This window comes from Cetorhinus maximus, chromosome 21 (assembly GCF_964194155.1).
Source record: "Cetorhinus maximus chromosome 21, sCetMax3.hap1.1, whole genome shotgun sequence".
In the NCBI taxonomy this organism is placed as follows: domain Eukaryota; kingdom Metazoa; phylum Chordata; class Chondrichthyes; order Lamniformes; family Cetorhinidae; genus Cetorhinus; species Cetorhinus maximus.
The window spans coordinates 56,250,321-56,277,651 of record NC_135899.1 but is presented as its reverse complement, the minus strand read 5'-3'; the positions used below and the strand labels follow the sequence as shown (position 1 = coordinate 56,277,651).

The 27,331-nt window shown below is 41.5% G+C and overlaps 1 protein-coding gene across 2 annotated transcripts; it reads right to left on the bottom strand.

Annotated features, from left to right (window-relative positions):
• Nucleotides 1-130: 130 nt before the first annotated feature.
• Nucleotides 131-27,280, bottom strand: zc3h12aa (zinc finger CCCH-type containing 12Aa). 2 transcript variants are annotated; one of them, XM_078566958.1, is made up of 7 exons: nt 27,164-27,242; nt 25,648-25,739; nt 18,261-18,862; nt 9,984-10,123; nt 7,982-8,216; nt 5,556-5,662; nt 131-3,641 (listed from the first exon to the last, which is right to left on the bottom strand). In XM_078566958.1, exons 3-7 carry the CDS (start codon nt 18,818-18,820, stop codon nt 2,626-2,628), a joined length of 2,058 nt encoding a protein of 685 aa, XP_078423084.1. In that variant the 5' UTR covers nt 18,821-18,862; nt 25,648-25,739; nt 27,164-27,242; the 3' UTR covers nt 131-2,625. The 2 variants fall into 2 exon arrangements, with proteins under 2 accessions (XP_078423084.1, XP_078423083.1); XM_078566957.1 differs by lacking the exon at nt 25,648-25,739 and having other exon boundaries at nt 27,164-27,280.
• Nucleotides 27,281-27,331: the final 51 nt, after the last annotated feature.

Sequence of the window (27,331 nt, the reverse complement as noted above, 5' to 3'; positions counted from 1 at the left end):
CTAGTGCCTTCATTGAGACGTGCTATTCATTGCAAATGGAAATTAATTAAATAAGAAACAGCACCACATCACAGGATGGCTTTGCATAATGCTAAACTTTATTGCTCTTTAAAACATTTGAACATTTTTGTTTACTTACAATTCTTTTCTAAACTGGGAAAAATAACATAGGCTGCATAACATAAGTTTACGACCTGATTTTGTCAGAAATACAAGGAAGTAGTTCAGAAACCATGAAGAAAAACGAGCACATGAAACATGTTATACTCATTATTGATTTCCTTTGACCATCTAGCTTACTGAACCATTTCAGTTATAGATTTCCTTTCTTCAAAATTACAGAATTATTGATCATCTAATATATAATGTTTAGAGTATTGTTCTCTTGGAAGATACTTTGCCACATTACAAACATACAGAAATTTAGGTTGGTGATCCTCGGATTGCACTCCTGTCAGGAACTTATTTATAATTTGCGCTCTCACGGATTCTTCCCACTTTACTTGAGATCCTGGTGATGTTGGGTATGATTTTAAGCCTAACGCAATAAAGTCCTTGATCTGTTAGAGGATTGGAAGGGTTGGGGCTCAGGTTTGGGGCATGTTCAGATCTGGGAACAAAAAAATTCCAAATTTCAAGCTATAGGCCTCCATCATGGCTCTTCATGGTAGCAGACATGACTGCAATTGGCACTGTATAAACAAGTTGTTCATTGTTTGGCGATGATACCATCTCAACACCAGCAAAGTGGGAAGATTTCCTATGTGATGCCATAGGAAATCTCCCCTCACATTATCGTGCCTCCCTGTGATTAAAACCCAGTAATCTCGTAAAACACTTCACCAGGCAACTTTTCCCCTTTAAGATTAATCATTTTTGGTATAAAGCATATAATTCAGCTTCAAGCACAAACTCATACTTTACATGTAGTTACATATAGTTAGTAAATATTACAGAGAGAAACATGCTTTATAAAAAGTCAAAAATACCAAGTCGTATCGTCTTTTTTTTTAATGTAAGCAGTTTGCTTAACTAGAACAAAACCATTACAAATGATTTTGCAGCTCTGAATTTTTCAGGTGCCCCTTATGCAAGGTTCAAGAACACCTGGTTAGCAATTCCTACAACCTGCAGACTGACACATGGTGCCAATGCAGCCAATTGCAATTGCCATTCAGTGGTGACTGCAGAATTGACTTCAAGAATGACTATTAAATCATTGAATACAGATAAATAGATCAGGAGCATCAAAGAGAATTATTCTGGCCGCTGTTATTGGAAATTTAATCAGTTGCCAAGAACGTTAGGTGGGCAGATCAATTTACAATTAAAATCCAAAGGCCTAAATTTTATTTTTGGTGGCTTAGCTGAAGTTGTGTTCAACACAGTGAGTGGCATCAGGAATGGTCTAGTGCCATTGTCAATCACTTCGACGAGATTCAAGCTCAGCTTCAATGTGAGCTAGGCAGCTTCTTCTTTCTCCTTCATTTCCTGTGACAAACACCCTTCTACGAGTTAAGGTTACCAATTAAGAAAGAACCTGCATTATTAAAGCACAGTTCACATGCCCAGGTGCATATTCTGCACCGTGAGGACTTAGCTACGTGAAAATTTCACTTGGATTAAAAAACTGCTCCTTGATGTGTAACAAATTTAATGCCTGAGACTATTTCAAGCAGTAACATGAAGTCATTTTTCTATGACTGAAATGGGCCATCTGCATTCATCACTGAAACAAATCTTTTTTGAGAGATTTCGGACGACATGATCAAAGCAACAATTCAGTAAAGATACAATATGTATCAACGTATTCAGCTTGCGGGCCGAGAGGTGCAATTGTTTCACACTGACAACTTAAAAGTTGTAACTTTATACAAGACCGTAAAGCAAATCTTTTTGAAACTTTGATTCAGAGAAACGGGAAACACTACTGTGCTTCCAAAAAATGTATAAAACAAGGCACAAAAATAAAGGTGCTTAATCAGTTCTGAGGACAGCACCATACAGGAGTCAGCAACAGTGACATGAAATGTACGGAATTCAGTATGTACAGTACAGTATATATGCATTACAGTATGTGTTGCACAGTATGTACAGATTAAAGTATACATCATACAATATATACCGATTACAGTATATACAAGGCAGACCAATTCCACTATGTATGGATTAAAGTATGTACAGCGCAAGATAATAACAGTATGTACAGTATGTACAGATTATAGTACAAATCATTAAAGCTAAATCTATAAAATATCTCAGGTGCTTAGATAAAAACTTTTTTATCTTCTACATTTTTAAAATGATTCACTGATAAAATACAGGGTTTGTTTTGGAAATACAAAGTCACTTTCATCATATCCTGTACAGTAAAATGAGATTTAACTGTACAGTCTAAAACAGTGTATTGACTAGCTGAAAGTATTTTCACTGAACTATTCCCTAGAGATACTACAATAAAACTAATTGTATTACAACTGGATTTTAGGAATTCATCTATAAATGTTATATACATTAATGCAACTAGAATTTGTACATTACAATCCATTTGGTTCATACTAATTACCACATTAATACTTAGCAATTTGTTTGGACACATTGGATTATTTTTAATGTGGCAGCGCCTTAAACATTAGGGCTTCGTGATTTATAAGACAGTATTGTGGCAGCTAACTGCTGGGGGTCTAAAAGCTGTGGGTATTGCTTCATAACAGTATCCACGAGGTGTGGTTGGAAGATGGCACACAGCTTCATGCGGACGGTCTCCCGCTCCTCTCCGCAATGGTCATGTGATGGCCACTGGCTACTTTTCCAGTAGGGATCCAGGAGCTGTGGGTCACAGCTTTTCACTGCCCATACATGAGGGTCCAGAAGGCTGTTTGACCTGCTGTTAGGTGAGGCATGGTGTGGGTCAGACCAGCAGCTCCTTGGCCTTTGGGAGCCTGGTGAATTGAAGTCACTTGGCAGACTGAAATGTGGCTGAATTGACAATCTACCCATAGCCATGCAGCACTGAGCACTATTGGGTGGGTTTTGAGAGGGGTAACCACAAGGGCCTAGTGATGGCATTGACTCATGGGAATGGTAGCTGTATTGATGATGGTCTAAGCTGTGGGTCGATAAATAATATTGTCCATTGTTTATAGAATATGGTTCACTGTGACTTTGAGATCTGGAAGGCCACATATCAGAAGATTCTTTCTCAAATGACACAAAGCCTTCATCGTAACTCTTATGTGAGGTTGAACAAATTGAATTGGTAGTGGCATTGTCAAAGGCTGCACAATGAAACCACTCAGTGTTTGTGTTTGGCAATGACCTTTTGGTCGGTACAATTCCTTTTAACATTGTACTGCTCTCAGGCGGATTTGCATTCTGCATTGGGTACTGCCTGTCTTGGCTGAGTCTTTGCAATGAGCCATTCTCACCCTGATTGAAGGTGGGTGATCCATTATTGGAATATGGTGGCCTCTTTTGCACACTGGCCTTTTTTTCTTCTTTGTGCAGGCTTGCAGAGTTGAGGCTCTTAGTTGGAGAAGACCTGGCAGTAGCACGGAGCTCATCTGCTACTGAACGCTGGGGCTGGTTAATTCGCTCCGGGTGATAGAATTTGCATTTGATTCCATAGGTACATTTTTTACCTGTAACAAAGAAATTGAAGATAAAAAATACAATCTTTTCTTTAAATTCTTTGAGAAGCAATTTACTTCACATGTAGAACTCAAAGTAGACCCTAAGCTCTGGAATTCCCTCCTTAAATCTCAATCTCTTCACCTCTCTCTGCTCTTTTAAGATACTGTTTAAAGCCTATCTCTTTGACCAAGCTTTTGACCACCTGTCTGAATATCACCTTATGTGGCTTGGTGGCAAATCTTGTTTGATAATGGACCTTTAAAGTGCCTTGGGGTGTGTTACTATATTAAAGGTGCTATATAGATGCAAGTTGATGTTGCTATTGAGACACTCAAGCCATACAATTGATCCTGCAGTAAAACATCATAATGTATTTATTTCTTACCTTTTGTTCCTTGCTTCCATGACAATGGTGATTCATGGCCAGGGTACAATTTTACTGGCACCAACTGCTCACTGGTCCCAAGCCCATGTACCCTGTCCAGCCATGAAAGGCCAAATCCTACCCCATTCTCAACCATGATGCACATTACAAAATTCCCAGCAGGCATCATTGGACAGGAGCAATCAGGGTGGACCCTAGCTGACATCCTCCCCTTCTTAACTTGGGGATACTGGGGTCAATTGTTACCAAGTTTAAGAGATTGAACCTGTGATTTTCCTGGTGTGCATGGCTCAATGGACTATTGCATTATGCTATTGGGTGAACTTTCCTGGACTTTAAATAGGATTCTTAAAATGCACGTTTTAAACAAATTCAGTGGGTTCAATTTATAATTAAAGGCAATCAATGAAGCACAAAGGATAGCCAAATGATGTCGAAGAACCACCATGTTGTGCTAAAGAATTGTATGATGCATGGATTGGTGCCACTGTATCCCCACACTGCCAAGCCCTGATTCCAGCTCTGCTGTACAAGGAAAGCACAACAGAAGCTATAGTCATAGGGAGTAATCAATGCTACAGGCATCCTATGGACACTAACATATTTCAACATATCAGTCAGCTAGCATCAGGGTAGGTTAACAATGATTTGAGGTGAAACACGTGAAAAAGTGAGAAAAACAATTATTTTCTCGAGATTAGCATTTGATCCACAGTGTGCAGTGCTAAATTCAGCGCAGCTTAATAGCATGCAAACATAGGGGATATATTTATTTCATTAATAATAGTGCAGGGTTTTTTGCTGTGAACAAATCCCTTACAAGGTATCCCAGCAAGATCCACCCATATTGCCCTATCATTAGCACTCAGCCAGCCACATTGTTTTATCATCATTATTAGCACTGCTGTGGATTCTTTGCTTTCCAGCTCAGGCAAGGCTACAATGTAACTTTCTCTCTCTCTCTCTCTGCTTCCTTCCAGGACTTTCCAACTCTGCCTTAGCCCCTCTCTATTTCTCTGTGCTCTACCAAGATACTGCAATGTACATCTGCCCAATATGGCACGCACACTCCCTTCCATTGGAGAGCACACCAGTTACCTGAATCCAGAGAGTTTAGGCACAGGTTGGCAGAGTTAAGAGCCTACAGAGTCCTCTTGAAATTTAACCAGCTCACACCACGCAGCATCCAGGTACAGAGGGAGCATGGTACAGCTAGGCCCACACTACTTGTAAAACTATTGGCTTGAAACTCTATCTAGAGCTGAGTGTTAACTATCCATATCCCCACTGACAGGTCTGCCACTCCATGTTTAATTAGAGCAGAGGCTGGCTGATCAAATGATTGTCAATGCCCTGTGGTTCAGATGTCGGTTACTGAGCCTACAGAGAGTTGAATTTGTCCTTAAGTTCTGCAGCATCATCTTGGAGTGACCGCAAGCCAAAATCGATCTTACCCCTCTACTAAAGAGATAAATTTGAGAGTGAAATTGGTCTAGAAGGGTCTAAAACACTGCATATTGTCAAACAAAGTACTCACCATAGGGGCAGTGTTGTCGTTTATGTTCTGGTATTACAGGCTTTATCCGTAGGAAATTATCCAAACTAGGCCCATGACGCCCAAGGGGATCATCGGGAGGCATGAACCTACACAACAGGAGAAAGTCATCATTAGAAAGGGACAACGGCAAGGCAACTGATTAATGATCATCATTAAGTAATCAAAATATTTTGCAACAGAAATGTTTCACAGGACAAGGTCAGACTGAGATAATCAAACATGGCTAAGATCATTGAACCCACCGTACTTTTCATGCAAACATAGTTTTGCCCAATTTCAAAGATGAAGCTGCATCATCAAGGGGCAATTGAGAGGCACCATGACCCAGGAACAATGTCACCTTGGCATGTGGCTCCGAATCCAGTCCCAACTGGTAAAAGAAAGTTCTTCTCTCTCTGCTCTAAGTATCCTAAATGAGATTAACTTTTGCCACTTAGTTCCAGTTCTCAAATAAGTTTGAATCTTTGAGGTAAAACTGCTCACAATTTGGTCCAGATTGGGAATTTCACTCACAAAGGCAACAGAAATGATTATTATGGGATATCAAAATTGAAGCACTGGTGCTGGAATGGTTGTCCTTCTGGGCATTTTGTAGAACAAGCAATGAACCTGAGACTGCTTCATACCGATCTCAGGTGATAAAGCTGCAGTTATGCTCCATCCTGTTGTGGCATGTCACTGTGCTGAACTCAAACATTCACCAAATAAAAATGATTGTTTGAATTTGCTATGTGAGACTCACTCCAGAAAATTTGTGCCATGTTCAATGATTACCTTGCTCTCTCTTCATGGTTGACATAATCTGGGCAATTTTAAAACTTGCACTGCAGTCTTACTCAATGAACATTTTCCAAACTGCTTACTGATAAAACACAAATACTGGTTTCTTTTCCCAAATTTAACAATATGGATGCGTACTTCACTATTGCTCAGTCGTCTTTAAATTCAGTCCTGTTTACTGGGTTTTTCATTACCTGTTTAATTTTAATGAAGAAAAGAAGCAATTGATTGGGCAAGTTGTGTGCTTACTGGCCTTTTTGGTTTGTTTACAGCTTTTTCTGTTCCAGCAGTTCAGTTTGTTAGTGTTTAAGGTCAGTGCACAGTCCAGGACATGCAAATGGAGAAAGAGAGCCAACTTCAGTCAGCTGGTCACAGTGCTGGCTGGGTGTCAAATTTTTTTGGTTCAAAATACCAGTGATAAATTGAGCCGAGTGCAAACAGGATTTGCAGGTCTCACTTTGTAACTTGTCCATGCTGGACAGGGAACTGGTGATAGCGGATCTGCTCCCTCCACTTTACACCCATGCCCAGTGTTCCTTTCAGCTGACCCCTGCCACCTTTTTCGTGCTTGGCAGGAACAGTTAAATCAACCTAAGGTTTTCTTTTGCTGTCATTACCAGTTAATGGCAGTAAGCATTCCTCCCCTTTGAGTTAACGCCTCATGTAGCCTAGGGGTTTGTGTCTGGGTCTATGGAGGTTGGGATTCGTTCTGAATTCCCATTGGCATCTTGGAGTGACCCCAACCCCAACCCCAAACATAATACCCACTTATCTGAAGTAAAAGTCACTCATTTTGGTTTTAAAGTGCAGCTCATTTTAACGTAATTCTCAACTTGAAACTGGACGCCAATCTGTTGGGCTTACCATTGTGCTTAATCTTGTGGATTTTAAATCTCATTCCTGTGCTTGCATTTTGGTAACTGTTCTATAGTTCATGTAGCTGCATGTGCATTGAATCTTCTTTCTAATAATCTCTATCCTGACTGAATTCTGTGTTATATGCAAATATTTTACCTTGTGTGTATTAAACTGGGATTTAGTGGTGTGGTGCCTTGGGTCCTCGATTAGTAATACAGAGAATGAGAGCTTAAATCTTGCCATGTCAGTTTGAGAATTTGAATTCTATTTAAAGAAATATAAAAAGCAATATTGGTGCAGCTTAGATTGTTGTAAAAACCTAACTGGTTTAGTAATTCCCTTTGAGGAAGGCAACCTTCTGTCCTGACCAGTGTGCCCTCAATGTTACACCAATCCCATTTCAAAGTTTGCTTAACTGCCCTCAAAAATCTGCTACAAAGACAGAAGGCCAATTTTCTGGGCAACTGAGGATGGGCAATAAATGCTGGTCTTGTTAATGATGTCCACATCCTGAGAGTGAGTTGGAATAAAACAAAATTAAGATCAACTTAAATTTACCATATTTAAGAGAGAAACAAAATTAATAACCCAGGTATTGAGTCAGAACACCATTGTAGTTCAAATGATTAGGAAATAAGGTGGGGTAAATCTAGAACTTGTGGTTAAGTAATGTCAAGTTTATGTTATATAAACTGGAGTTAATCATAAATAGGAGGTGTCTGCCTGAATTAATTGCAAGAGGCAGGTTGAGCTGAAGATTGACTTACTTGTCATTCACGAATGAATACATCAGCAGACGCTCCTCAATGAACTTTTTCCACTCGGACTTTTCATTCTGCAGGTCCCGATAGGTATCATTTGAAACAATGATGCCGTCAGTCTCGTATGCCAGCTTGACAATGAAACGATCGTCGTAGCAGACGATCCTCTTCCCACCGACCCGCCGTGATGGCGTGAAGACAAGTATCTTTTTCTTTTCAAGCTCTCGAAGGATATGCTGGTCTAAAAGAAAAATAGTGATGGATCAGTAATTAAAGTGATAGGAAAATGAGATGCTTTTTCAGAGTAATGGGGAGCCAGCTGTATGATACTTTTATCAACAGAATTATGATTTACGGTGGAGAAATTACTTTAACAATGCATGACTCAATTCTCTAATTGAATGCTTATTTCCAAAGAGTTCTGCCCATCCAGAAAGCAGCTGACAGTTAGATTTAGGATTCCATCATTTCCATATCTATAAAGTTAGAAAAACTATCAGATAATTGTGCAATTAATGATTCCCTTTTGAAAGGAGTACCTGTTCTTTCATGCAAACAGCACATCTGTGAGGGACTGATAGGACCTGTGAAGCTCTGCTGTGCCAAATACAATGAATATTGTGTGCTAAATTAATGCTACATACATTATGGCCACAGCCTGTTGATAAATTTTATTTTGAGTTTCACTAGTTCTCTAGATGTTGAACGCTTTGAGGCTTGTAATTGGAAGAAAATGGTGTCTTACTGAGCTGTTCAGGGGTATGTTAGTCACTCTCAAAGAGAAGAGAATTTGAAGCAGTGTAAAGGTTTGTTGTAAAGATCACTCTGATTTAGAGGGAAGGCACTGTTCAATGCCCACATAGGTCAGAATGTCAGTCTCTGGCTTGTACTGAGATAACTGATCTCAACCAAAGCTGCAGTTGAAGCGCTATGATTGACGGGACTGTCATCTGAAAATGCAAACTAAAAACAGAAATTAGCCAGCAGGTCCGGAAAGAATGAAAGTGGGTTCATTTGGAGACTGACCGAGGCAATAAGCAGAGTGGGGAAGGGGGTTGGTGGTGAGAGGAGGACATCTGATGGCTGACAGGAATCCACAAAGGGAAATAGTACAAGGAAACAAACCATTGGTTTGGCTACCAAGCATCAGAGAATACTGACTGTGGAATGCACGAATGTGATCAGTCGGGAATGTATTTTGGAAAGGGAGCCTCAAGCAGGCATTGGGCCTCCTGTTTACATGTGCAAAGGGCCCAACAACCTTTTTCAAACATGGGCCCTGGCTGTTTACCAATATGACAGGCAGCGCACTTCTGGTGTGGAATACATGAGCACAAGCCACCCAGTATACTGCAAGAAAGAAAGTTCTTGAATTTTATATAGTGGCTTTTCCAACTTCAGATCATCCAAGAGCACTTTACAGTCAATGAAATATTTATTGAACTGTTGTAATGTTGGAAATGCGGCAGCCAATTTGCGCACAGCAAACTCCCACAAAGGGCAATGAGGTAAATGACGAGATCATCTGTGACACGAGCATGGTTGCAATAATTACCTAGGCTTCTGCATATTACATGCTATAGAATCACAAAGCATCCAGGAAATAATTAGGCTTTGTCAATTCAGTATCACATCACCAAGAATGGTGTACTGCAGTTTGCAAGTGTTTTGCATTTAACATTTAAAGAAATGTGCATTTCATGCCATCAACTAGCTCAATGTTGATATAGATAAGCTGCAATAAATTTTACTTAATTACATCTCCCAACAGCTGAAGCTGTAAGGTGCTCTTGTGTAACAGATCATTGACTCAGGACACAACAAGGACGGAGAAGCTGAGGTGTTTAAAGTTTCTTTAAAAGTTATTATCTTATTTTTCTGTGCTCACAATGGTCCTTAACAATAACTTTAATTGCCTTTATAGATTTCAACACTGTGGTTCAGTATTAATGGGAAAGCAAGCAAATGTCAAACCACCACAAGCTGATTAATCGGAACACATGTATACCTGTGATTGGCACATCAGGCCTTGGCTGTTCCTTCCTCCAAGATGGGACAAAGACGGTGATATCTGTGTGACTTCTCTCCAGGAACCAGTTCACAGCAAGCAGAATCCCATGGCAGGAAAATACCTCTTTATTCCCATGACTGCAAAGAACATAAGACCAAATACATTCACAGTTACACTGTGTTCACCTCATGCTTCATCTTAAGTTCTGACAGCATTTACAATTGCTGAGCTCATAAAACCATTCCACAATGAATTTTACATTTACCTCGCATTAAAATGTGAGTTTAGTGACTATAGAATGCAAGCGACAGACTTAGCATGCGCATCAGGAAGGCTGCTAACTGATGGTGTATTGGAGTGTTGGTGTTCACATGTTACATTAAGATTTCTGTGTAAAAATGATACACTTTCACCCAGTCTTTCTTCACCTCTTCAGCTATTGAAATCTTGATTTTTTTTTTCTCTTTTGCTCAATTGCCTCAGTCGGATGCCTGGTTTGAGGTTCGGAAACTTACCTTGCAGGAAATGACAGATGAGAATTTGAATCTATCCAGCCCATGGCTCTGCATGCCACTGTGCCAGCTGCTGAGTCACACAGCCAGAGGTATGCAGCCACATGCAAATTCCAGCAACATCAGCAGTAAGGGGCACTGAAGAGCTCAGTAACAGCACAATTGGGGGCTTATTTGGCTGCTTAATACAAACAGCTCTCAGACTTGCACTGCAGGCATTGCGTGAGTTGGCATGCTCCAAGTTTCAAAAGAAAATTGGGTCATGATAACCCCTGTTATATAACTAGCGATATGTGTTTATATTATTGCAAAGGATGTGGGTACCTAATGTATAGGATGGCATTTAACTTTCTAAGTCTTAATGTACAATACAGAGCAAAAGAAAACATAAGAATATCTTAAGATTTTCGACTTTGCTATTTGGAGACAATGGCCGGGATTTTCCGTGCCCGCTGGCATCAGGCGTACTAGGTGGCGTGAGCGGACATGAAGGCCAAAAACTGGTTTCACGACTTTGTGAAACTAGTTTACAATCATCAGCTCAGCACGTCAATGGTGGGCCGTGTTTCCAGCCATCAGATGTCAGGAACCTCATTGTAACACATCTGCATATAATGATAAGGTCAGCCCTCTGGAAACATCCTGCCTGAACCCCGCTGGATCGTCCGCCCACGTCAGCAGCAAAACACACCAACATGTTTCACAACAGCATATATAAAGGCATACACCTGGTGGGCTGCACTTCGCTCGGGACTCCGAAGTTTGTTTGCCTACCTTGCTTCAGGCAGCACTCGCAGTCATCAGCGCCAGGCTTCACACACAGCACCACATCACTTTTAGTGGGGCTTACGGGTAGGTCTCTACCTACCAGGTCAGCCATACGTGGGTGGCTTTTCAATGCTGCAGGGCAAGTCCTTGCTTGGGGAATGGGGAGAAGTGGCCTCAGGCAAGGGAAGAGGCTGCAAGACGAGGGCTGTACTGGGGATGGAGGGTGTCCCAGTGTATGTATGGGGGCACTTGTTGATCGTTGCAAGTGGCCTCAAAATATTGAGGGCTGAGGAGGTAGTCTCCAGAGAAGATGAGGCCAGATAGACATGTGAGGGTATGTGTGTGAGAATGGGTGGTGATGCCCCTTGAGCTGACAGTGAGTGAGATGCCAGTGAATATGTGATGGGCTTGAGTGTGTGTGTTTAGAGTGACGAGATGGTGAGATGGTTGCCATACCCTGGCCGCACATATGAGATCATTCATCCTTGATCTGCATTGGATGGCCGACCTCTTCTGTGCAGCATTGGCACTGATCACCACTGCCATCACCCACCGAGCCGGAGTGCCAATGTTGTTGCCCCTCCTGCGGCCAGAGCAGGGGTAGAGGACATCACAGCGGGCCTCCACGGCATCCAAAAGGCGCTCGAGGACTACAGTCTTCTTGCCTTTTACAGCCATGTCTTCTTTGCTGCAGTCCTGGGCTGGAAGCATTGAGTGCGGCTGTAATTTAAATGTAGTGCCTGGCATAATGAAGTGGTGAGGTGATGGCGTGACAGGCAAATCGGAGCCCGCCCTCCATCAAAACGTTATGTATCTTGGGAATGCATAATTAATGCAACGGGTTTGGGACGATATGCCGTGAAAAGCTGCCATTGTGGCCGGTGGGTAAAATGTTGTTTCTCCTGCCTGCTATCGTACTTAGTGCCAGAATCTGGGATGATTCCACCCAATGTTACAATTTAGATCCTGAATTCCAATCACATAATTCACTACATAGGATTATATGGGATCTACGGCACAGAAACAGGCCATTTGGCCTAACCAGTCCAAGTTGGTCTTTACACTTCATTCAAGTCTCCTCCCATGTTTCCTCATCTAAATCTACCATCATAACTCTCTGTCCCTTTCTCTCTCATATACTTGTCTAGTTTCCCCTTTGATCCATCTGTTACTGTTTGCTTCAACCATTCCCTGTGGTAGCTAGTTTCACATTCTTACCACAGTTTAGGCAGAGTTCTTTTCTAAATTCCCTAATAGAATTATTATATGTCAATATTTCTAATTTACTACGTTTCTGAGACAACTAGCACCTTGACATACTCGACTGCTGGAATTGGACATGAGCCTACCTAACACCAATCCTTAGGTCACATGAAAGAAACCTATAATTAGATGACAAGAAAGGCATCATTCAAAGGCCAGAGATTCCTATGTGTGTATGCATGTTTGTATGTGTTTATATATATAGTATTTGTATGTGTACATTTTTATATATATGAGTACATGTGTGTGTCTCACTATTTCAATGAGATTTACACATAAGACTGTAAAGTTATGAATTGGCCAAGCTACAGTTTCTTATCTGACTTAATCTGAATAAGGCACCTGAGTTCAACCTGTGATTGTATGACAGGTGAGTTAAATAGCTATCAAGATAATGTTGCAATCACTACAGTACGATCACTTACTGTAACTGGGAAGGAATGAGGCAAATTTCGCTCAACTCTGACTCAGTTCAGAAGGAGGGAAATTTCTCATAATCCAGCCTTGAAAAAACACGGGTAAAACTTGACCCTCATGCGCAATGTTCTCCAATGTGCATGGGTCTGGAATATACCATGTTCTAAAATAAACTGGTTGGTCACAACTCGGTCAGTTCATTGGGAGAAATTTCCAGTATAATTATAAGACATAATCCTTAAAATGTAAACTGTCCATGCACAAAAAGGTGGTGTTCAGAGGAGTTTGTAGCCCGAATAATACAAAGAAAATTTTGAAGAAACATTGCTAATACACCTACAGGTCCTATCATAATATTAGTAATAACTAACCTTTCCCTTATGCCAAACAGTGAATAATTTTATTGTTTAAGTAAATAATAAATAGATCACTGTAAATTTTTTGTATGAGGCTCCAATAACAAATGATAGCTGCAACTCAATTTTAAAAAGTGATTCCTGTTGGTTTCAGAAGGTGACTGAAAATAACTTAATTTGCTCAATATTCTAAGTCACTCACAGGTCTTGTCACCTATTTTTATATTCAATTTTATCTATGATTTTTTAGTCTAGTGAGGGATAGGATGAATGTGATCTCCTGGAATATTTTCAATGACTGAATTTAAAATGAACTTCTTGCAGCTTAGAAACTATTGTTTCTTTCATAGTGCATGCAAATATCAAAAAAAAACTTAACAAGCAACAACTTGTAATGTATGGCAGAGAACATTTTTTTGTACAATTCAAGGTCAAGAATATTTTTTTTTAAAAGACTTGCATTTATAGAGACTTTCCTGGTCTCAGACATCTCAAAGCACTCTACAGCCAATAAAATACTTTTTATCTGTTGTAATGTAAAAAATGTAGTAGTCAATTTGCGCACAGCAAGGACCCATAAACAGCAATTTCAATTTGATGATAACCAGATAATCTACTTTTATGGGTCATTTGAGGGATATTTCTTGCCCAGGGCAATAAGGAGAACTCCCACACTGTTCTTCAAAATAGCACCATGATATCTTTTACGTTTACCTGAGAGGCCAGACAGTGCCTCAGTTTAACGTCTCAGCCTTAAAATGGCAATCCGATAGTGCAGCTCTCTCTCAGTAAAGCACTGGAGTGACAGGTTAGATTTTCTGCTCAAGTCTCTAGAGTGGGACTTCAACCCATGACTTTCTGACTCAGACACAACCAACTGAGCCACGGCTGAAACAACGTGACGTGCTGCATCACAAAACAGTTTCCTGTGAGGTTGTATGTCACCCACGCCAGGAAGTAGAAATGATCTCCATCAATGATACTTGTTTACAAAGCGTAACAATTTCCTAACCTCCAACTATTATAATTACTGTGCAGCGTCTGAAGTTTGCTCAGGCGACCCGTTTAAGCACAGCCTCGAATGCCGTCACCTAAACAGGGAGCGCATTAGTAGTTTTCGTCGGTTTCCTCAGGAGGAACAATCATCACAACATTTAGGTCGTGTAATTATACTAAGAATGTCACAGACAGAATGGAGTTAAAGCACAGCTGCCAGTATATTCAGCTTGTGCCACAGGGCATAGCCAGGTAAGGGTCATTTGGCACCAACAGGTCAGCAATAAGGAAACAGCCATCCCCTCTAGAAGTTTAAATTGGTTTCCAAATATATAGCAGTTACGATATTACCAAGATCAATGATAAGGACAAAAGCTTCCTTATTGAAGCAAAGGCCCTCACAATGAATTAGCAATTCTTGCTGATTCTACCTGCAGACACTGGGGAGAGATCCTCTCAAGACACTGTCTAAAAAGATAAATATTAATTTTAAATGCCTCCTGGTCCAATGAGAATGGGGCACAGGGGTTAAAATTGAGGCTCTGTCCTATCACCCATGTCCCTGCTACATTCCTACTTGCGGTCATTTGAACAGATGCATTCGACTTTGTCGCAAAAAGGTGGAGGCCGGGCAAATTTGCAAAAGCTGGCACCCTATGACCAAAAGAGGATTTAGAGACAATTTTAATGTGCAGTCATACCCAGAGGCAGAGCTGTCAGTGAAATCTAGGTCAAAACAGGAGCAGGAACAAGTCCAAGGAAGATTGTTTATATAAAACATCTTTGGTTTCCTTGTGAGCCAGGAGGAATAGGGAGCTTCTCTGGGTCCCAATAGGAAACCAAGGTCTCCCCCCTGCATCAGGCATTCTCCCCACCCTCAACCCCCCACAAGTTCCCCCAGTATGGTCATTTAAGGTTGCTTGCACAACCCTACTCTTAACTGCCAAGCACTGTTCCCTTGGATCCCTGGCTGGTAGCTTTCAAATCCCACTCCCGCCTACTGGAATTAGGCAGCGGATTCACTTGGCAGATGGTAATGAGACTGAGTTATGAACATGGCACACGTCTCACTGGCGTGTCCATGTGAGCTTGACACATTCCCAGCCATCCCAACACCGAGCTCACACCCTGAGTTAATGGCTCGAGAGAATATTCAAAACCAGAACTATTACAGGAAAAATGCAGCCTCTCAGTTTGGTGCTGTTTGTTAAGATTGTTCATCTTTATCCAAGAGCTGCCTTTGGTTCGTTCCTCCTCATTCCAACCTTAATGGAATGAATTGTGCTTTCTACATTGCTCGTTATCTTGACATAGTTTTGTAAATCATGATTATTTAAAAAACATACTGCCTTCATGATTCACTGTATTGCAAATCTGTTCCTTACTTTGCAGGATGTGAGAACAGCCAGTTCAGCTGCATGTTCATTTTAATTGTGAACAGCAGCATGATTGTTTTAGCTCGATTTGACCCATTGCTTCATATACTTGCTGATGTGAGACTTTTCTTCATTAAGATGCTTTTTGAGCAGAGTTTTGTGTGGGTTGTTCTCACATACAAGCTAAATGTTCACCAACTTCGTTTAAAATATTTTATGTAAGAAAATAATTAAACTTAAGGACACACACCGATTGACAGTTTTACATTTTCTACACTAAAATATTAAGTTGAAATTTTAGACATTGTTCCATAAAAGAAAATCCTGTGAAGGACTAGATACAAAAGGTGACATTAGTTCGAGAGATTTGAAACACTGAAACTGGGCCTAGTGCAGGGCTACTCTCAGTGTTTGGCCTCACTGTCCCCTAATTTTGCTAAAGTTAATTTCTGTGCTGTGGTAGTTCTGTTGCCATCGTTAGTATGGATGAAAATAAAGGACCTAGTGAATTTGGTTTGGCTTTGAGTTTCCACACATTGTCCTCACAGTGAAACTTAAATAAATTCAAGGATTACATTCAATGTCGAAATTGGAAACCTCAGAACATGGTCCAGCTTCAAAGTCTTGTGTTGTTTCAGGGTGGTGTGTCTCACAGAACAGAAACTTCCCTGGTTCGCAGATGATCTAGATCAAGCTTGTTCACGTTTATTCTCATCCTTATGGAAAAACCCATTCAAAACATGCTTAAAGCAGCTGCTTTGACGATGGGTTCTTTGATGAGGTGGTTGACAGCCCTGCCACAACTTTGAGATGGTAATCATAAGGATTCTTCGACAGCACCTTCCAAATCCACAACCTCTACCATCTAGAACTGGAGGGAGAAATGGCAGCAGAATCTTTGCTTGAGGAGCCGGAAGAGAGTCACAGAAAATGCTGTGCTAAGGGTCATATGGACTTGAAACGTTAACTCTGTTTCTCTCTCCACAGATGCTGCCAGGCCTGCTGAGTTTTTCCAGCATTTTCTGTTTTTGTTTCAGATTTCCGGCATTTGATTTTATCAGGAGCAAATCACTCCTACACCTCTCGCCCACAAGCAAGGCTATCAAAAGCATTCGGCCGCCTCCCTTTAGCTTCCTGATTTCCCGAGCCGTGGGAAGCCTGGCCAGTCAGAATCAAATTTAAATGGCGGCCAAAATATCAGGAACAGAGCCTCATTTCAATATTATAATGATAGATCCGCATCAAAGCAAAGTTACTCGAACCAGCCCCTTCAAACCCGGACGGTTATAACGGAAACAGGCATGTTTGTGGCAGGTTGAGGTCAGGTTTTGCATATTTGACAATTTAACCTCCCCACTGACCCTCTCCCGCCAGTTGTGAATGGGTTAAAATTGCATTGCCTCATGAGGCGAAAAGCATTTCGATTTATTGTAGGTAACACTCCCTGGAACCCTTCCAATTACACAACCATTATCTTATGCAGCATCTGGTGACAGAAGCAGTGTGTTCTCCTCTGCAGGCCATGCCAGAGCTGAAAATTCCCCTCAGAAGGAAGTGCAGGCCTATTTGCATATGATTTATAAAAGGTTAATACATAAAGATATGTGTGTGGCTGATGAGTCAGCGGTGGGTCAAAGGTACACAATACATACAGGAAACTGACAAGATTCCCGGAATTTCAAATGGTTCCTGGAGTTCTCCCATTAGTTTAAAGCTTGCATAAAGTTTAAAGTCTGAACTACTTTATAATTATTGAAATTCCCTGTGCCATTCCCAGCCCATTTGGAATTGAGGGAACCATGACTTCCGAAACAGCGAAAGCTGAGAACCAGACCTAGACCATTGATCACATACATGGAATTCTGTCCGTGGAGTGGGGAGGGGCGGTTTGGTGGGTGGGTTGCCGGGGGTGGGGTGGGGGGGGAGGCTTTGACAGACCATAGAAAATCTCTAGTTTCATGGCTGAATGAGGTCACTCAAACATAAACCACTGAGCCTCACTAACATGCTGCCAGTTAACTCTCCACATGGGTCGGGTCAGGAGTGGGTGAGGTGCGCCTACTGGCTTGTGGAAACTTGCCTGGCCCACAGCTGGCTGCTGGTCACTTAGGTAAATATGGGCACAGTGACTTAGGTGAAGGAGGTGCCGGGGAGGTGGGGGTGGGGGGGGGGAGGGGGGGCGGGGGGGGGCAGGTGGTGTGGAACGGTCCTGCATCACATAATGATGAAGGGAATGCCTCAGTTTCCCATGTGGGGCCCCACAGAGCATTCCTGCTCTCTTTCTTAGGTCAGAGTTAAAATCACTTATCACATGTCACTGGCATATCTAAAGAAGGGTCCTGTTGGTTTGCAGATTAAAACTGAAAGTAGTGCGATCTAAGATTTCCCCTTTTCAAAAAATCCTCCATTGTTTTCCTATTCTTAAGCTTTTGCTGAATTGAAATTGAAACCCTTACAGTAGATCCAAAAATACTGGGGCAATACACCTGGCACTTCCTCTTAGAGCAGTAACGTGGTGAGCGTTAACAACATAGTCCTGAAAGCTCTGAATACAAATTGGCTACAAGCATAATAACAGCATCGTACCTCATTGCAACATTGCTGCCGTCTATAACAATTGCTCGCAAGTTGATTTCCTGCTCCTGCACCTCTTCAGTCACCGGCCCACCAGTCGGGGTTTTGACTGAAGGACCTCCACGAGATACTAGGGTAGGCGCTGGCACCTCCTCTGGCACAGTCTCCTTTTCCACAGTGCCTTGTGCCTTCACTAGCTCTCCAAGAACGGTGTTGGTATCAGCGTTGCTGTCCACCTTTTGGAAAACCATATGGATCTGTTCTGTTGAGTAGCCCAACTTACGGAAGAAGTCCACTTTCATTTGCACTTCAGAGGAGTCGAGGGAACTTGGTGGGGAGTCCTCACGACCCTGCCTGGTCCCACACTCTACCTCCAATTTATTGCCTGTTCTGCATTCTTTTGAGCTGTTACTTTTCCAATCATTATTTGACTGGACTTCATTGGAAGTCAGTTTCTGCTTGGTAGTACTAGTCCTTGTTGTGTGGGAGGAATCAACCAGGATATTTTTGCCCCAGGTAGGGAGGTCCAAGGAGGGTTTGTGGCTGTATCGTGCAGGTTCTGCCAAGCTCATGTTTCCCTGTGGATAAATCCCACGTCCTTTTAAATCTGGTTCCTAGAAAGATGCATAGAGATGTACATTTGTATTACTAATAATGCAAAACTGAGGTTATCAAAGCAGTTACAAATTCTGACCAGAGTGGAGGAGTTTGTCTGCTCAATTGTAGACAGGGTTTGGGCTATTGGCTACACAAAGTGCACCTTTCCATTTACTTAAGTCTTACACACAGTCCATGTAGCCAAAATATTGTTGTAAAAAAAACTCAAAATTCCTCAAATATTTGCCAATCGAGGTTAAACTTTTGGCTGCCCTGTTAACGTGAAACTGAGTTTTTATTAAAGAACTATTCAAGAATTGCTAGTATACAGAACAAATGAACTTAAATTGGCAAAGAACTTCCCAACATTTGCCTCACACTGCACCTCAGAAGCATGGAAAAAAGGGAATTCTCACTGGTGCGTGCCTTTGCTGTTCAGTCCAACTGGTGTTTGGAAAAAGGATTAAGTCATTGATAATACAAAACCAAAATACAGTAGATGCTGGAAATCGAAAAAACTGAAAATGTTGGAAATATTCAGCAGGTCTGGCAGCACCTGTGCAGAGAGAAATAAAGTTAATGAGCCAGATCTTCCAGTAACAGCAGTGGTGGTTCTGTTAATGCAACGGAACCCTGAGGAAATTCTGACACACGGACACAATTGCCCAGGGAATCTAAGTTTCTGATGGCTGATTTGCACTGTCCCGCTTAGTACTGGAGAACAGAATTGGAGTTCTGATGAAAGGTCATCAGCCTGTTTCTCTCTTCACAGATGCTGCCAGGCCCACTGAGTGTTTTCAGTTTTTTCTGTTTTTATTTTAAGTAGCACCTTCTGTTTTACTTAATTGAAGCTGTCTTAAATATCCCAAGTAGAAGTTTAGATCAATTAGCTAGATGACCCATTTATATTGGCTGTACAACTGTTTTGTCTACATTGCAAGATAGCTTCCATGACAACTGGATTAATTTGATGTGCATGTAGTTGCAGCTCTTTTCTTCACCAGTAGTCTCCTCAATGGCTAACTAAGGATGCTACAGATAAATGCTACTACCCTAGGGGTAGCTGAAAGACCTCAGCCTCTACGTGCAATTTTTCCAGCTTTGCTGACATCAATATAATGAGAATGGACTAGTTTGGTGGTATATATCATATTTGCTGACAGCATCTCACTACATTTACATAACAGTTTGCACTGATAACATCAAACTTTTAATAGTCATTTGGTAGTACAGAACTTGAGTATTGCTGAAAAAAGAGACATGTAGAAGCTGTTCATCTTGCACTCATCAGGCCACTTGCCAACCAATCAGCACTTTCTTCCCATACAGTATAAAATTGTTGCTTTCCCCTTATATTGGCATTCTTGCAAAGTGACCTGATGAGTGCAAGATGAAAAGTTTTGACATGTCAGTTTTTCATCAAACTTTTAGCATCAAGCTTTTAATATAAATAATACACAGACATATATATATTATATAAATATATGTGTGTCTATATATACATATACACACACACACATATATATATATATACACATATACATATATGTGTGTATTATAACAGATTATGTAATGATATAGTGGTGGAACCTTGCTATGCACAAATTGGCTACTGCATTTCCGGGGCGGGGGGGTTGTGCGGAAGCGGGCGCGAGTGCGCGGTTTCACAATCGGCACCCCCAGTCAGGGGCGCATTCCCTGAGCAGGTCTGTGTGCTCTTTCACGCATGCACGTGGAAGAGCGCACAGATCTCCCTGAGTGAAACTGCTGCCTCAGGGAGATCAGTTGAACTTTAAAAAGTTTATTAAAGGTAAGAAAAAATTTTCTTGACATGTCCCCTCATGTGACACTGTCACATGAGCTAGGACATGTCCATTACTTTTATTTAAAAATTTTCCAAACATTTTAAATCCCTCACGAAACCTCTTCCTGCCCGTGGATGAGGTTTCATGCATTTTTGGAAGGCCGCCTGGGCTCTTCGCCTGTCCGCCAACCTTAAGGTTGGGCGGGCAGGTCCATTACTCATTTTAATCACTTTTTTAATGGCTTTAATTGGCCGTTGACAGGTGCAGCTGAATTGGCTGTAAGCCCGCTGAACTGAAAATCTAAATGACGCGCAGTGATGTCAGGATGCACGCCCAATGTCACCTCGCATCATTTTACGTGTTGGCAAGTGGGCCCCGCCCCTGCACGCCAACCGGGAAATGCTGCCCCTGCATTACAACAGAGGACACTTCATAGGGCTTCATTGTCTGTAAAACTCTTTAGGGTGTCCTGTGGTTCTGGAAGGCGTGGTATAAATGCAAGTTTTTTCGATCCACTATATTGTGTATAGTAAACTAATGAAAAATAACTGGATACTAAAGCAGCTCTGTTTGTAAAGCTTAATGACATTTTCCATCATATGTGATGTACTCTAAATCTTGACTAAATGCAGACTCCATTTCAAGGGTGCTACAGATGCAAACGCTTAAGGCAGTTGAAAAATTTATGACATAATTTACTATACGTTTCTAAATCACATTTTATAGCCAGGGATAGAGGGACTTATGGATCAACAAGTTATAATTCAAATTAGCATAATTCCAAAATATTAATCATAATTATAGTCATCTAACTACCATCATTTGCTTATTTTGACATTGGTCAGATTAACTTTCGACCATTTTTTAAATAAAAAATATGCCTCTCACAATCCATTCATCGTATCCCAAATCATGGTATAATGTAACACAATGGAAATGAAGCCTCCTTACCATACATGCATAGCCTAAATGGATCTGCATATCTTGTTACTAAGCTAACATGTTTGTGATTGTAACTGATTTATGACACTGCAGTTTTAGTGATTTAGACTTTGTACCTTCTCTCTATGTTGATCTGCTGTAGGATCGCTCTGCGTTGTTATCTTTCCTATTGTTCCAAGCCATAAAACATGTTTACAAAAGCAATCTTTGCCCAGTGCTGCGCGGTTATGATAAATGCCACCATGACATGTTGAAACGTCTCAAAGTTCTTCAACTAATTATATTTTTCAGAGCAATGGCTGTTGCGCAGGCAAGTACAGCAGCCTGACCAGCAACAGAGAATTGAAAGAGTAGTTAAACTGTATATTTGATGATACGTTGGTTAATATAAAATATTTTTCTGGGCCAGGAGACAAACTCCCTGATTTTTATTTAACACCAAAGTGGTTCAACAGATCACCCAGAGCCAAAGTACAGCACCTCTGATGATATGGTGACACCTCGTGCATTCCAGAAACCTTGGCTCAAACCCATAATCCTCTGACCCCAAGCCACAAATACTGCAAACAGGATACATAAAGCTCTACCAGCATGCTAGCACTAAATTCTCAGGTTAGTACTTTAATTGAATTTGGAGTCCTATCTTCTGGGACAATAATCTCGCAATGCTGAAAGCTAATCCGCTGTCACCGTGCACATGCTGTGCCGTAGGGGAATGCATAGGCTTGCTGGATGGTTAACTACCTCAGTTTAACTCTATGTCCTTACGGTGATATGCAGACTGGAAGTTAGGTGCTTTCCCAGAAAGAGGAAAACCCAGAGCCATTCAAGGGAGAGCTCAAATCCACCTTCCAGTTCCTGACTCATCTCATGAAACCTCCACTTTTTCCAATGGCAGATTGCTCGGGACACAGACTTATCCACAGCTTTTGTAAAGAGAGTGATACAGCCTTACAGGGTGACCGAGTTCTCCTGTCAATTTTCTCACTCTAAAATGGGGGACTCTACAATTTTAAAGTCCTTCAATGAATAAACATGAATTGGTAAATCACTGGTTGGGCCAGAGGTCAGTGTCCGTCAATGCTGGGGTTCAGTAGAGCTGTGATTAAGCGCTTGCGTTTAAGAGCAATTTCCTTTAAAGTGCTTAACCGATAATGTACTGTTTACTTATCCAGAGATTGTGCTCATAGGAATACAACTAAGAGAAATAATCCGATGCCATTTATTTCCGGATCTGACTGGTCCACAACTAGTACTGTCAGGTTCTGTTCACCTGTACCAAGACTGCTCACTATTTTAGGATCATCCCGGAATGCAAAGATAATCCTTGGTTTCTATTCTCCACCACCAAGTCTCCTTGCAATTATTTCCTATGTCTCCTCCGCATTTACCTTCAACCACATGTGTGTGAGCTCATAACAGCCACTAAGATTGAGACCACCCATTCAACTACCTCTGCTGCTTCCTTCCCTTCTCTTTGTTATTTATGCTACGTTTCTCCTAAGTTTCTACCTTTCCCTAATCCTGAACAGGCATCCTTCTCTCTTTCCTACATCCCCTCCTGCCATTTCCAAAACTCTGCTGCCTGGTTCCCATTCAACATCAAGTCCTCCTCATCCAAACGGTAGCATAAGTAGTAGCATATGTAAAGTTGACACTAAGTCAAAGGAGAAGTTATTAGGAAAGGTTTCTAAAAGCTTAGTCAAACAAGTAGGATGGAAGGAGCATGTTAAAGAAAGAGAGAGGGGTAGGAAACAGAAAGGTTTATGCAGGGAATTCCAGGACCTAAGGCCTGGTCAGCTTACTCCAGTTTACGCCACTCCGATGTGTGAGCAAAGTGCCACAGATGCCACCCGCGTTTCAGCATCTTAACTCTAAAATGGTGGAGGAAGAGTAGTGAAAAAGAATCAAGAAGAGTAATGCTGGCAATTCTGAGCAAAGGTGAGAACAAGAGGTCAGAATGAAACTGTTGGAGATTCTGAAGGAACAAGCGCAAAATGAATAAAGAGGGGTAGAGCACAGGGATCTGAAGGAACAAAAAAATAATCAAACAAAGCGAAAAGAAGGAGATTTAAAAGGACTAAGATGGAGGCATGGATGCTCTATGGAGAAGGATCAGGGAATCTGAGGGGTAGAGAGTCAATTGAAAACTGAACTGGTGAATCTGAAAGCAATAAATGATTGTGAAAGGGCTGAAATTAAATTGTAACTCAAAATCTAAATTGAAAGAAGAGATAAAACAATGACTTGGTTGTTAAGATAACCCCCATGGAAAATTAGTTCTGTGGTTATAGATTTTCAATTGGTTTACAACCTACGTTCTTGGATGACTGATGTTCTGCATCACTGCAGCAGTTCCTCAGGTTAGTGACCTAGGCCCAACTTCAGCTGTTTCATCAATGACCTTCCTTCCATCATAAGGTCAGAAGTGGGGATGTTCACTAATAATTGCCAAATGTTCAGCACCATTTGCAACTCCTCAGATACTGAAGCAGTCCATGTCCATATGCAGCAATTCAGGCTTGGGCTGGTAAGTGACAATGTGGCACCACACAAGTGCCAGGCAATAACCATCTCCAACAGGAGAGAGTCTAACCATCTCCCCTTGACATTCAATGACATTACCATCACTGAATCTCTCATCATCAACATGCTGGATCGCATTTGACCCAAAACATAACTGCTCCAGCCAAATAAATACTGTGGCTACAAGGGTAGGTCAAAGGCTAGGAATTATGTGGCAAATAGCTCACTTCCTGACCCCCCCACCAAAGTCTGTCCAAAGGCACAAGTTAAGAGGCTGATGGAATATTCCCACTTGCCTGGATGAGTGAAGCTCTAACAATGTTCAAGAAGCTTGACATCATCCAGGACAAAGCAGCCTGATTGATTGGCACCCCATCCACCACCTTAAACATTCACTCCCTCCATCAACAGCTCATAGTGGCAGCAGTTTATACTATATAAGATACACTGCAGCACCTTACCAAGGCTCCTTCAACAGCACATTCCTAACACTATTGCCTAGAAGAATAAGATAGCAGAGCTCATGAGGACATCGCCAGTTTTACATTCCCCTCCAAGGCGCACACCATACTTATGTGGAAATACATTACCTTTCCTTCACTGTCGCTGGATCAAAATCCTGGGATTCCCTCCCTAACAGCATTGTGGGTGTACCTACACTTCAGAAAGGCAGTTCACCAATCACCTTCTCAAGGGCAATTAGGGATGGGTAACAAATGCTGGCCTTGCCAGCGATGACCATTTGCCATGAATGAATCAAAAAAGAGTTGGTTTAGTATCAGCATGCGGTGACTCCCTGGCTCCCTCTTAGATCCAAGACTGAATATTTGTCAACAATATCTATTAGTTGTTTGGATTATGCCCTCCATTAAACTTATATGATTTTCTTTAACCTGCTACAAAAACAAAGAAAATAGCACAGCTCTTAATGTAGACCTTTAACAAACACCTCACTGTCACTAACCGACCCTGAACAAGAATTCAATTTCCCTTTCTCATTGAAAATAAACTAGTGTTTATAATAGAAGAACCTGAGTTAACTGCTTCCATCTGAGTTTAGTTGAATGTATTCTTTCCTTAAATTTTACACATTCCGGGAAATATAGCACAACATTCTCTCATATGAACAGCAATTACATTTATATAGCACCATTAATGTAGTAAAATGTCCCAGCACTTCCGCATAAAATAAAATCGCCGTGATGAATGTTTAACTCTTAATGTCGAAAATGATTCCTATACATTCTAATTATACATTTAGCAATGTTACTGGACATGGAATGCTAATGTGGTCTCACATTACACTGAGAATTAAAGGGGTCCACACCCATCCTGTTCTCATTCTCTTTCCTCCAATCAAGCAATGAAACAAAATGAGGTGTGGAGGGGAGTTGTGGCAGGGTTTGGGGGCAGTGGTAGTGCTAGGAGTTTCTTGATCAGATAGTGATGTGAAGCTAGGTTATTTTCTAAAATGATTTCTATGTTTAATCAGGAAAACACATGAGCTGAAACATAACGTGAAAATTGACCTTTTTGATTCAAGACTGGGTAACAACTTATTCGAGTCTCCACATTACATGCTTTCATTGAACGATTCTTTCAGGAGGTACCATTTAGAGCTCTGTTATGGATATAGGATACAGAAACACTTTAGAACCAGTTTGTAATTACATAGAATTCTACAGCACAGTAGCAGGCCATTCAGCCAAAGAAGTCTATGGCTGGGATTTTGCAGCCCTGTCGCGGGTGGGACCCGCCGCAGGCGAGGCGCCCCCCCCCCCACCCCAGCCAGAAGTCCATTGACTTGCAGCAGGATCAGAAGATCCTGGCAGTGGGCGGGTGCGGAAAATCCCTATATTAGTGCATATGCTCCTCAGCTTACTTCATCTTTGCTATTAGTACGTCCTTCTTTCCTTCCTGTCGCATGTGTACTTACCCAGTTTCCCCTTAAACGTATCGTTCACCTCAACAAGATATCAAGTTCGATATTCTAACCACTCTCTGAGTAACACTCACAAACACATCAGATCTGACAGGAAACAGTTAATTCAAGAAAGCAAGCGAGCACTTATTGACCTTGTTGGCACTTAAGCAGCAGATAAAAATAACTCATGAAGGAACAGCAGACAAACAGTAATTCTCAAAGTTATAGTGTGGGGTGGGTTGGGGTCGGGGTTGGGGGGGGTGGAGGAGGGGTGGGGGGGGGCGCTGGTTGGTGATGGTGGGAGGGGTGGTTTCCTTGATTCTGTCATCTCCATGCTCACGATGCACTTTCAAGATTAGTTTTTCCAGTCTCAATCAACACTCATTTCTCTTTCATTTTTTAAGGTTACACAGACTAGTTTTGCAAGACTGTATCACTTCTGATGCTTCCTTCTTGTAATGTGCACCCACCCTGTAGGCACAAGACACAGCATGTGTCTCAATGTATATTATCATGGTAATTACCGAGAGATCACTGTGAGCAATGCTACAGCCTTATACAGACAAAGAAGGAACTGCAAAGAGTCAACTTTTCTTCCTTTCAGCCTAAATGTCATCATCAAACTTTATTTTAAGTCAGCGTCTTATTTCACGCTCTATTTCACACATTCCTGATGATGCCTTAGCTGTGACAATGTAATCACCAGAGCAAAAACACCTATCACTTGATAGACTGGCTTCCATTCCTTTTCTTGTACCCAAGTTAAGATCTGATGCTTACGATCTCTGATCCTGAACTTTACAGTGATTTCTTCACTGTCAAAGCATGAACTTTTAAATGCAAGTAGCTGCCAGCACCCGTTGATCAACAGTACCCTAATCTTTCGCAGTACTGCCCGGTTCAGAACAGGGTTCTTTTTGAAGAGCTGAGTTTAGTTTCTAAGTCTCACAGATGAGTAAACCTTGGCAGGCTGAATCTTACTGCAGACTTCCACCTACTTTGCATAGACTAGTAAAAGCGCCCCTCGTAGCAGTGAGTTGCTGAGTGAAACAAGCCCTTAAAGTGCTTTTACTCTGTTATCTAGCCTTTGTGAGAAAACACAGGTATAGTGTAATACTTACCAGACTCTGTTTGCACAGCTCTCCATTTACTAATTCCGGAAGGTGCATTCCAATCACACCTAAGTCTGTGTGTTCAACTGATTGCAACCCTGGAGTCATAGGTTATATCTCTTTGCCTGTGACGTCATAAAATTGTTTTGTTGCCAGGAAACAACTTAAATGTATGCA